At 41.0% G+C, this 12,741-nt stretch overlaps 1 protein-coding gene across 1 annotated transcript in view; it reads left to right on the top strand.

Annotated features, from left to right (window-relative positions):
* Positions 1–12,741, top strand: part of snd1 (staphylococcal nuclease and tudor domain containing 1) — a 172,981-nt gene that overhangs the window by 32,169 nt on the left and 128,071 nt on the right. The window contains exons 12-14 of the mRNA XM_044185773.1: positions 7,480–7,580; positions 9,168–9,278; positions 10,894–10,966. Of these exons, the coding sequence (XP_044041708.1) occupies positions 7,480–7,580; positions 9,168–9,278; positions 10,894–10,966 (285 nt within the window). The remainder of the gene's footprint in view (positions 1–7,479; positions 7,581–9,167; positions 9,279–10,893; positions 10,967–12,741) is intronic.

Genomic DNA, 12,741 nt, shown 5'->3' with positions numbered 1-12,741 from the left:
TAGAATGTACCAAACAAATGTTCAGATTTCAGGGGTACAAACTATAGCACCCAGACAATAGATGGAACAAACATTGCCATCTTACACACACAGTGTACAGAGTTAAATAAAACATTTGCAGTACAGCCTGATAAACACAAAAAATGCACCCACTCAAAGCCAGAAGCCAAGAGAGTTTCTTTTGGCATTCAGTACAGGAGTGAGATTCATATCCCTGTCCCAGCCTGTCATCACAGTCATTTTAATCATCCTCATTAATGTTTTTTTAATGACGGAAAATTCAACTGTAAGCTGGCTTTTGACGAGTGAAGCGAGAATAATGATTCTGCAATTTATTTGAGGTGTTTTGTTTGGGTATAATGAGTGTGTGTGTGATGGGAATAGGGCAACTATAGCCTTGTCAGGGTGTAAAAATACTGTACAAAATATTCCATTAGCATGAAGACAAAATGTTTGTAGCTCAGGTTCTTAACACCAGGCCTCCATATCAAGCCATATAATTGAGTGTAAAGTACCATTCTGGGCTTCTTTGTATATTTGCATGTCTGCATTAAAAAATAGTTTTGTGTGTGTATAAATACATCTAGATGAAGTCATAATGCATAGACAGTAAACACATGCAAACCCACACCTGTCTACTGTGGCCATTAGTTGTTTACCAATAGCATGCAACCCAAAGAAAGGGAACAATAATAAATAAAAGAATTCAGTACATAATAATCATGCATGCTCTGACATGCAACATGTCTACTCTATACATTGACACATTTTATATTATAATCATAGTCCTCAGCACACACACACACATGCGTGTGCGCGCACACACACACACACACACACACACACACACACACACACACACACACACACACACACACATCTAAACAGTACTGCTTGTTTAGACTCTTAGGGTGTTTAAAAAGTCACTGCAAAAAATTCAGGCAAATTGTTGTTTGTAGTGTTTATTGGAGAGAAAAGTATATGCATGATTGTGTACGTGCCAAAAGGAGTTAGGGTCTTAAGTGTGATGAGATTATGCATGTTTGTGGCCCCTACAGTCGGCATTAAAGTGCATCCTGGATGATCCAATCACATTTGGGCATGTGCACTCCATGATGTGTTGAGAGATTTTGTTTGTCTGCACGCAGAGTAGTGTGAATGCAAAGGAAACTTGACCACCTAATCAATGTTGTATGTGAAATATGTGAAAAGCAAACAAACCTCCAAAGCACTGTCCAAACCCAAGGCAAATTACCATCTACTCTCTCTCGCTCCAATGTTATCCAGTGACTTTCTTTTTTATCTCTACTTTGCATTTCTGTTAAGATCTACCTAGATCTGGCCTAACACTTCCCTTCCCTGTCATTAAGCTATACTATATAATGATGAATATTGAGACGGGGCGACAAATTTAAGGAAAAACCATGAAGTGTCTTAGTATGGAGTCTGGCCACGAATAGCCTCCAGAACAGCTTCGGTGCTCCTTGCCAAGTCTGTGGAACTCTGTTGGAGCGATGAACATCATTCCTCCACAATATATTCCCTCATTCATATATACAACCTTTATTTAATCGTGTCATCTAATTGAGCTCAAGATCTCTTTTGCAAGAGAGACCTGAGTACAGCAGATAGAAAAACAAACATAGCCAGACATAACAAAAGGACATATAGCATCAGAGACAGTCACAGACATCACTAAATAGATTTGAAGATGAAAGTTTATATTCTATTATTTGGTTTTATGGAGATGGTGGTGGAGAGCATTCGTAGGTGTTCACCTGGGTTGAGATCTGGTGACTGTAAAGGCTGTAGCATTTTATTCATATCATTTTCACGGAAGCATCTGCAGTTGATGTTTCTCCACTCTTTTATTCAGGTTTTTCCTTTAATTTGTCCCCCATCTGTATGTATATGTGTATATTATGTATGTATGTATGTATGTATGTATGTATGTATGCATGTATGCATGCCACAGTATTCTTCTACATTTGATTAGTATTGAAGTTGGGTCTCCCATGTGTGTGCTTATAGGCTCTTACAGGTGAGTTAGGTTTAAGTGGCGAGCTCTTGACCATTTGCCAGCAGTACAGCCTCCTCCCTCCTCAGGCTGAATTTAAAAAAATAGAAAAAAAAAAAAAAAAAAAAAAGTCTGTGATTGTAAAAGTCAATCACAGAAAACTTCTGGAACATTGCTTCCCTCCCATCCCTTCGTTGTTGCTAAGACACAAGAGTGAAGCTCTGAATTAAACCCTCTGTCACCATGCATCATTTATTTATTTTTTTAAATTAGAGGCCCTAAAAACAAAAAAAAAAACCTGCAGGTTTCTGAAGGTACAAGCATCACCCTTCAGCTGCTGTGGCAACAAGAAAAAAATTAGTTTGGATGAAATGATCACAGGCTCTCTGTGGGTGAATGTTTTTTTTTTTGAGCACAGTACTTAACCCATAAGGCTTTAATGTTAATCTATGCTACCTTGGCCTACTTGAGTTGTCAAGTTGGATGCAGGTAGGTGCACAAGTGTACAGATGCATGTTGCACTCGAACAAGGAGAGGAGTTTAGTCGACCCACTTACTGTCATCCTGTCTCTGAACACTAAGCTCTATAGAGACAGATTTGGAGCAGTAAGCATTAGTACAAGACCACTGCTTTCCCTGAAATTCTGCTCCAGAGAGCTCCACTTTTATCTTCTTCTTTTTTTCTTTTTTTTTCCCTCTCTGACTTAAACCAAGACAAAGATTTTACCTCAACAGTGGGGTAATTGGGTCTTGACCTGGTGGATTTAAAAGGGAATACTCTGTCTTGTCTGGGTCTTCCCAGAAAAGAAGGGGAAGAGAACTTGAATCACCTACAGAGGTGTAACTGCAGATCTATTGTAAGATCACAAAATGTGTATCTTGTGCATCATCTGGCTCAAACTGGACTTGATCAAAGCTAATTGTCCCGTCCAGTCACAAGGTTGAGTTATCAGATTGACCTATAGGTATTCCCCTTGACAACATAACCTTTCAAAGCTCAGAGACTGCCTAAGAGTGCTATACATTGCATGAATTGGGAAACAAGCAGATTTTCCCCTGGCTAAACCTTCTAGGACGTGACTAAGCATTAACTGAGTCTCAGTGTGCTGAGCAAAAGCTCAAAACCCTAATGCCACAGCTCCGCTTTAGGAGAATAAAGCTACATTAAATACTTTTTTTCTATTAAACTCATTTCTGTAAGGAGAGCATGGTGCTTTTGATCTTTTTATAAAGCATATCTAATATCCATATTCAAAAGCCTGACTTTTTTTCTTTTTTCGGCCAAGAGTGTATATTTGATAGCTTTCAGGCAGAAAGGAACTGGTGTAATACCTGTGCTGTGTCCCAATTCAGGGGCTGCATCCTTCAAAGGCTGCATTTGAAGACAAAATGCGTCACAGCCGGGCGACTAGGTTGTCCCATTTCGAAGGCTCCTTCAAATGTGGCCAAGAAATGCAGCCGCCTTTTCCCGAATTCGGAGGATCCAACGGTTGGAACCTTTGCGGCCCAACCTATCCCAAGATTCATTGCGTGCTGTTCCTCTTTCAGCCTAAGATACATCATGTGCCTGCGGTTAAATGGTAAAAAAAGAGAGATTATAATTAACATTTCTGGCTCCATTCTAATAAGCTAGCTGTGTGCTTCACCAACAACCATGCATCCTTGATCAATTTCATGTTGACACAACTCTTGAATGAATTTTTACAGGGTTTTTTGCCAGCCAGGAGCAACATGTGAACTATCCCTTTACGGTTAGCTAAATGTGCAGGCATTGTGAGGCATTTTCCTTTTTCTCCTTTCTCTCTGTCACTCTGTCTGTCTGTCTCCCTCCCTCTCTCACTCGCATATATATCCCCACCCCCATTGAAACGGCAGCGCTTGCATGGTGACATAATCCCAAAAAGCTCGATTTGGCTAACTTTATAAGTAGTGCTTCATGTGCGCCTGGGTCTCAGCCTCAGCAGAAAAAAAGTCCAGTGGAAATGTTGCATTAAGCCACTTATCAGGGTTGAGCACATTCGGATAATCCTTCGTGCTCAAAGTGGCTCCTGTTATGCAGCTGCTTGTGTAGTACTGTTAGCGCCAGAGTTTTCCCCTCTTATTTGTGTACATGTAAGTGCGTGCATGCACTGAGAATGCCGTGCGTGCAATGTGGTATTTGTTGTGGTGTGTATTAGTGAGAGTGAGACTTGATTAGGGGGAAAACAAAGTGTGTTGGCCTGAGCGTCACCAGGTCCCATAGTTGAAAATCCAGATGGGGCTCCCTCTTCTTCCTCCTTCACTTCCCTCTTTTCTTCTCTACGTTGTGCTGTCCCAGCCTGAGGTTTTTTCCTTCCAGCACAGCTCACTTCATTAATTGATAGCCAGCTGCGATTACAGCCTGCTAAAAACTGTTTACCTCGCTCTCCCTCTTGTCCTCTTTCTTAACCATCATTCCTCTCTGCCTTGTCTTTCTTTGCTTCTTCAAGGCTTAAAGATGTCCAGAGATCTTCTTTGTTCAAACCCACTGGTTGGCTAATATCCATTGTGCAGTGTGAGGCTGCTGCAACATCTGTGTGTATGCCCGCACATTGAATGTCCGGCTTTCCCCGGTTCAGTATAGCACTCTTTAGCTGCGCCAGCTAAACTGTGATCATATGCATTTCCACTGAGAACCCTAACAGGCTTAAATGTGCTTTTTGATTCCAAAATGGTCTGCACCAATATATCACTATTTTTCTGTTTACTTGTTGGCAGATTGGTTTTAAAATATTGCAAAAAAGAAACCGCCTGTGGTTTCGATGAAAAGGTGCAGGTGACAGGTGCTTATTTCATTTTGAGAAAACCTAAAACCTCCTACACTTTATCAGTGTTCCTGTCTGGAAAACCACTCATGCTGAGCTGCATGCTGGGCTATGATTACTGTTGCTCATGATGCGGCACGGCACAGGTATCCTTATCATATCATAGTTCAGCATAAGTTGTCTGTGAAGGTCTTGTCACCTAAGACCTCCTCGAATTAAACTCATTTTAGCAAGCATGGGGGTTGTCTTGCTTTAGTAAAAATGTCTGTATGCATGCATACACCTTGATACACATACACGCACAACTTTTTTTGGTTCCATTTAGGGTATATAAACAAAGAAACACTCACATGCATGTGAGCATGTCTGTATATGCTCTTGTGTACATGCAAAAAATACACTCACACTTCTGCTATCCTTGTCCTTATCACTCCCCCCCTTTCTAATCCATCCACTGTCTCTCCGCCTCTGTCTCACTCTCCTTTGGGGGGTTCTTATAGATAGCTTTGCCTTATCAGGAGATTGGTTAGATGGCCCGTGGAGAATGGGCCTGGAACTCCTCTAATCTAACATCGCTTGGTCAAAGTTTATAATCTGCCATCACTTCGCTTAATGGGGAACTACTGGTGTTCTGGTTTCACAGTGTATGGTATCCAGCATTATATTTTTGCTTATGTGTCTGTCTCCTCTTTGTGTTGGCTTTCTTAATTTCCTATTTCATTTCATCTCATTTTGTCCTCGTTAGCTAACTTGAATTCTTCCTGTTTTTCATTGCTTTGTTTGTCCCTTATTCCTCAATTACCCACGCCTAGCAATGTGTAGCCACTAAAGCTAGGGTAGGTAATGTATTTCAGAAGCATTTTGTTATATTTGTTGAAATTCTCTTTACATCCCATCAGAAATAAATAAATCAAATGCTCTGGAGAAAAATTCAGTATCTGCTTTCGCAGACCTGTAATAAGCCTATCCAGTAATTTCATTTTGCCCGAATTAAATGATTGGCTGGCCTACCTGCCTGCCTGTCTACCTACCTACCTGCGCGCACTCTGCCCGTGCAGTCATTGCACATGAAAATCTGTTTTGGGGGACTGGTTTTGGAGGGAGGGGGTGGGATTTTTTCAGTTAGATACTTTCAAAATCTAGCTGTCTCTTGCTAGTTTCTCCAACGTTACCTACCCTAGCTTTAAGCACAAATGTAACCAAGAACAACGCAAAAAGTTTTTTTCCTTTATTTGAATGGCTTCACTTTTCAATAAGGCTGAATAGACATGAAAGGAAATTAAGAACTTTGAAGTGGGTGTGAGGATAAAATAATTTCCTTCAAGACAATAATAATGGGTTATGTGCTTGGTTACAAAAATTTATGAAATTGGGGGTGTTTTTAAAACGAAGATATTGCATAATGTTCTACAGCTGAGAGGATCACAAACCAATTCTATTGCTGATAATATGACTGTTAGTCAGGATATAGCTACTATTAATGTACTTTATGGTGCAAGGGGATGTTTATTTTTGAAATAACGATACTGTTGGGATGCAAATGTTGTCTCCATATTGGAAGAATACAATTTTTTGTGTTGGTGTGCAGATGCTACGCTGACTATCTATTCCTAGTATGATTTCCTTTTTTAGATTTTAATTTTCCTTTTTCCACCAATATTTCATCTACCAGATAATCTCCAATACATAAAACTTTGATATTAATATTAACTTTTAGTTAAATTTGTAACTCACCAACACCTTTCATTTTTGTGCTATAGCAGTTTTAGATACATGCTCTTTTGTATTTAATGGTGCAGCAAACTGTGGCCTCCGAAAACCATAATCCATCCCCTGGTATTTTTCGTCTGCTCTTGAAGTGCAGACAGCTCTTACTGCTGAACAATACACTACAACACTTCCATTCTGTCTTGACAGAAGCTCCTCTCTTCCTCACATCACCATGTCCTTATCCTGTCCATCTAATGACAAGCCGACGTTGTTCCATGTCCTGGTTGGCGTCTCTTTCATGTCACTGTAATAGGCCTGTCTGCATTGTCTCTATTTGACTTGTGTGTGCGCTATGACACTGTGATGCAGAACCAGATTCCCACATATATTTCCTCCCGTCACACTTGTCTGACATGGTTGACACGTAGCTCTTAAACTGCCGATTGTGTGTAGCGGTACAGCTGCATCCCTGCTGTTGGCGCTGTCTGCCTGTGTCTGGCCCACAAAGCAGGCTTTCCCCGTCACATGCCTGTGGATATGCGCACATACACAGCTGAGTGACAAAATTGTATCTTCAGGGTGGGTGGATTGGAGTCTGTCCCTAGGGAGCTGTTTTGAGAACACACAGTGAAGGGTCATTTGGGTTCTATCACTGTTCCCTCTGTTTGTGTGTGTGTGTTTGTGTATCTGTGTGTATTGTCCCAAACACCCACAGTGTGTTAATACTGATCCTCTGGGGAGATCTACAGTGCTGCCTGACGTGATTCACACTGACTGGGGTGACCTTGAGAACTGGGACAAACACACAGGCTCCCACCGCGTGCGCACGCACGCACGCACTCACACACACACACACACATGTTAGAATGCTCCCTACTCTAATTATTACTGTAACTGGTGTTGCTTTCAGTTTGTCTCAGTACTCTTGGCGTGTTTTTGACCTCTTCTCCTGCTTACTTGCCCCTTTAGGTCAATGTGACAGTTGACTACATCAGAGCAGCTACCGGTCCAGGAGAAGGCACCCCTGCCTTCGCAGAACGCACCTGTGCTACAGTTACAATTGGTGGCATGTAAGTAATGGGCCATGTTATACCACACTGAATGATCTACTTTCGTTTGTCTGTTCTGTTCTATTCCGGTTTATTCCCCTATTGTTGATACAATATATCAGTTAAGACGAGCTTGTTGCCTGAATGCCTTTTATTTCTGTATTTGCAGTACACACTACCACAAGCTTCCAGTAGGAGTTTATTACAAATAAGCAGCCATTACTGGCAGATCATACAGTATGTAATTTGTCAGTGTAAGAGACTTCACTAACACATTTCATTTTATTACGCTATCTGTATCCCTGTGTAAAACTTTAAAAGTTAGGTTCATCTGATGTAAAACGACAAAGAATAATCATTTGCAAATGCTTAGAACTTGTAATCTCACCATGAATCACAAAGTAACCTGAAAGTGCTTCTTTGTATTTTAATTTTCATGAGAAGGGTCGCCTCAGTGCAAGCAATTATTTTCTATCCACAAACACTGCTTTGAAGAAATCTGATTTATCTATTTGAAACATGCGTTTTATACAGTATCATAAATATAAATGTTATTAAACTACTCAGAGGTTCAAATGTAATCAAAACCGGATAGAGGAGCTTTAATGCCACATGACTTGAAATAAAGTCCATTCTCACCCAAAAACAGTTGAAAGCCACATCTTCTGGTTTTCTGTGTCTGTATAACTCTGGGCTCTATGGCACAAAGCACAGTTACATGCACACATGGAAACATGGATCTTCGTCATCAACCCAACAGTCTTGCATGGCCCCCCATGAATACCGAGGTCAGGGGGAGAGGCGGTCAGTGGGGTGGATGTTTTTGACCTTGTCTAATGTTGGATTGTGTTATTCACAGTTTCCCTGCTTGTTGTAAGAGAGAAAAAAGAGGCTCTGCTTGAGACTTTGTAGGGGCTTATTTAAGTCCTAAAGCGATGCTATGTGGAGGTGAAGAAGCTTGGAGCAGACCCGAAATACTCCTTGTATGATATCCAATGCCAAATTTGTCTAAATTTAGATAATATTTTAAAAAATTATAATCTAAAGATAAACTTAAAAAAATGACTTGGCTCTCTGTATTTTCCTTTCTTATTTTACCCTCAGTTTTTAGCCAGTTAACAAGGTTTATGTTGCTGTAGAAAAACATTTAAAAAAAATCTAAACATTTTGTTGGTGACAACATTGGCTGTAATATTGTCAGGTACGATGCCTGCAACATGAGGACAGATGCACTGGATGAAACAAGCTCAGTTCTGAAGAGTTTCCTTCCCTTCCCTTCATTTCTTTCTCCCACACTTCAGCCAGAACACTGATGTCCATGGGCTAGCGACTAAGTGCTGCATTAAGTACAACAATACTCCCCTCTTTCTGCCCTTCGTCCTCTCTTCTGTACATCAGTAACACAGCGAGGAAGTGTTAAGTCAAGTGTGCAATGTCAACATTTAAATGACCTTTGTTCCTTAGCAAAGCCACCTTTGGGATTTATCATGTCCCTGTTTTCTTTTTGTTGAGCTAGCTCACTTAGAATTCTGTGTGAAGCCAAGGGGTTTTGCTTGTTGTTTTTATTAAAGTAATCACCCTCTTTCTTTCCACCACTCCTTTCTCCAGTAACATAGCGGAGGCTCTGGTCAGTAAAGGCCTGGCCACGGTCATCAGATACAGACAGGATGACGACCAACGCTCCTCCCACTATGACGAGCTGCTTGCCGCAGAGGCTCGGTGAGGAGCACACACACATACACACACTCTTTCACACAAAACGCTGCCAGATTTACTTCTTCCATCTCCCTTTTACATAAACCTACACACTTGGCGCAACGGGTCTCAAATGGATGTTCATTCTCATAAAGGCACTTTTTTTTTGTTGCTTCAAATAATAAAAACACATGGATGAGCACACACTACACTAATTTCTCATACACAAATCATTTTTACACACACACACACTCTCACCCTGCCATCCACATGTTGTGCATGATCTTCACAAATGTTGTTCTTGGGAAGTGGAAGAGAATTGAATATGACCTTGAGGGTTTTTTGTTTGTTTTTCAATTTGCTTTTACATTTGCTGTTCCATCCAACATGGACCAGGTGAAGCAAGTCACTTATAGTCAGTTATTTTTCAGAATTTATTTTAGCAGCAGTGACACCATCATAAGTCGTAGGCTATCTGAGCTGTTGCTACATTTTCTCCAGGAACCATGTCATTGCTCTCACACATTCACTCATACATGTATTGGCCCCCTATTTTCTTTTTACATACACACACACATATACCTTGTCAGGCGCTGGGTGCTAAATCAGAGGCTCTCTTTACACAGGCCTTATGAATATAATTATATGGAGGTGCAGTGGAGAGATTTAGTACAAGCTTTATTACTCTGCCATAGATTAGGATCTGCTGGCTATAGGTAGAGCAGATGCAGCCTCTTTTTTATAGGACTAACTCTTTCACTCCCTTTTCTCTCGTACAGTGTCACTGCCCACCCGCCCTCTTTTGCTGCTCTGTCCCTCCTCCTGCTTCCTTTCTTCTTTTGCACATTTTGTCCTTATTTCTCCACCTTAGCTGTTTTCAATTTTGTCCTCCTTTGGCCTTGCTTTTCTGTGCGCCCCCCCCCCCTTTCTTGCTCTCTCTCCGTCCCTGGTGGGGTCTTATTAGAGTTGATGAGAGGTTTCTGTCTATAGCCTTGGTTTTATTTTTAGTTCCCACTGCATAAGGTCAATGGCCCGCAGCCTTCAAGAAACATTCTCCTGGCTATTAAATGCACATATATACATGCTTGCATAAATGTACACGCTGTGTCTTAAAGGCAATGGTCTGCATCCCAGTGATCCATAGGTGGCATCATTCCACTCCACAGCTGCAACCTCAGTGGTCATCTTCATCTGATTTGGCCCTTGGGGCTTTTTAAAGCAGCGATCGATCACCATAACCAGCCATCATCGCTAAACCCCTAGCTGGCTCTAAAGAAGCAACCGTTATCTCTCCATTTCTCCTCATCCCTCCATTCTAACAATAATATCTTTTCCATTATAATTTCTCTACCACCATTTCCACTTTTCATCTCAAGCCTATAGATTATATGGGTTGAAAAAAAAATCTCCCTCAAGCACTTCCAGTTGAGCCGTAATGGCAGTTCAGGGAAGAGAAACTGGTATGAATTTACATCTTACTTCACAAAGCCACAATGGCTCCCTCTTTGTATCTACAGTGATTACTCAAAGAGCTCCCATTTCTCCAGGTCTGTTAAGCCTCCAGCCTTATGTTTTCTCAATGTATTATGATGGTGCTTGAGCTATGTTGGTGACGTGTTTGTGGTTTGACTGACTGTAGGGCCATCAAGAACGGGAAAGGGCTGCACAGCAAGAAGGAGGTTCCCATCCACAGAGTGGCTGATATCTCTGGGGTAAGTGTCTTGTCATGTATGTATTCACAGGTTATCCAACACAAGGGAATGAAAGCTTTTCCATGATGTGTAATGGGACAAGCATCTCTCCAAATGCAGATATAATTTAACTACTGACTCTATCACACACAGCAATTCTCAGAAGACCCCCCCCACACACACATACACATCCCTAATCCTCACAGCCGGTTTCCTCATCTTAAAGAAACTAAGTGGCCTCTAAAAATAATCAGCACCATTAATAAAACCATCAGTGGTGCTTGGTCCTAGCTTGTTTACGTTTGCCCAGGGGCTTGATAAAGGCATCAATTTGGCTAATGAAGCCTGATTGGGAGTGCTCACCAAATGAACATTAGCGTGGGGAACCCATAAAATCTCTCCGTAACGTGTAATGGGCGATGGGTACACATTCTTTTTAAGCATGTTTTTGTTCGCACAACCCTGGAAGCTGGTTTTTAATTTGATCCCTGTGATGTCTTCTGTTGCTCACTCTCTTCTTCAGTCTGTAAATCTGTGAAAGTCAGGCATGGTTTAGTTGCATTACTAATTGTTGAGACACCTGTTTATTTCTAAAGGGACGTTTCCTTTTTCCATCTTAGTTTTTTTCCTGTTTCTGACTGCAAATCCATCTCTTGAGGTTCCCCTACATATCACGAGAGATGTACTGCAGTCCTACATGACTGCAGGCTGTCACAGTGCACTTCTATACCCAAGTGCAGTCTTTATTAACTCACTATACGCTGCAGTGTTGTAGCTGTTCAAACTGAGTGATTGGGTTAGATGAGCGCACATGGAGAGCAGAGCAGTGGAATAGTGCTATCAACTAAAATCTGTACTGACGGCACTGATACGAAGATTAAATGCTGGCACTATAATGATCATTGTCGCTTGCTAGGTACTGTTCTTGCTGTTGGCTTATTTTTAACATTGTATTATTCTCACACCACCCAAGAGTAGAGCTGGGTATCGCCACTGATTTCCTGAATCAATTTGATTCTGATTCATAAGGTCCCGATTCAGTTCGCTTTCCAATTCGATTCAATATCCATTCGGTTAGGGATATTTTAGTAACAATACCAATTTTGCTTGGATATAAGAGATTTTCAGAGAACTAATACTGTAAATTGTACAAGGAACCCTCTAATCTGGTGTATTAGTAAAAAATATTAATGTTTACATTAAGAATTTACCCTTTAAATCACCTACAACAGAGCTGATATTTCCACTCAGAAGCCCGTTTTCCCCAACGATTATAAATAAATATATAGATATTAAGAAAAACAACTTGACATTTAAGGTTGAAATAATGTCCCTTAATCATCAAGTATTGCATTTCCTAAAGGCTGTGCTGTTATTTCCGCGTTAAAAGAAAAAAAGATAGATTGTTAGAAAGATTAGACATAGATTGTTTGAGACTGCTCACTCAGGTGAGTCAGGTGAGCCCGGGAACCTGTATACCTAAATGGCAGAGTTTCACTCGACTCGCAAAACCTCCGTGATACATGTAAGTTAGCATAATATGTTGTAGAATTTTAGTGTTATTCACGCTTTAATACCACGTGGTTATGTATCAAAATTTATACGCATTGTTTGTGAACTTCCTTCGTCTTACGTTCGGCCCATCTATGTGCGGTTTTTAGCTCAAACTAAGATTTCATCAAGCTAGCAGCACAACACGTGAAAGCAGCTAAATCGGTAAAGTTTCCCCAAGTATTCGAGTATTGCACCCTTGGTACATCTTCCGATCCACAGAGCCCAACGCGCTGCACTTCACG

The sequence above is a fragment of the Siniperca chuatsi genome, linkage group LG23 (genome assembly GCF_020085105.1).
Source record: "Siniperca chuatsi isolate FFG_IHB_CAS linkage group LG23, ASM2008510v1, whole genome shotgun sequence".
Classification (NCBI taxonomy): domain Eukaryota; kingdom Metazoa; phylum Chordata; class Actinopteri; order Centrarchiformes; family Sinipercidae; genus Siniperca; species Siniperca chuatsi.
The sequence above is the reverse complement of the archived record's forward strand: the minus strand, read 5'-3'. Positions and strand labels throughout refer to the sequence as shown.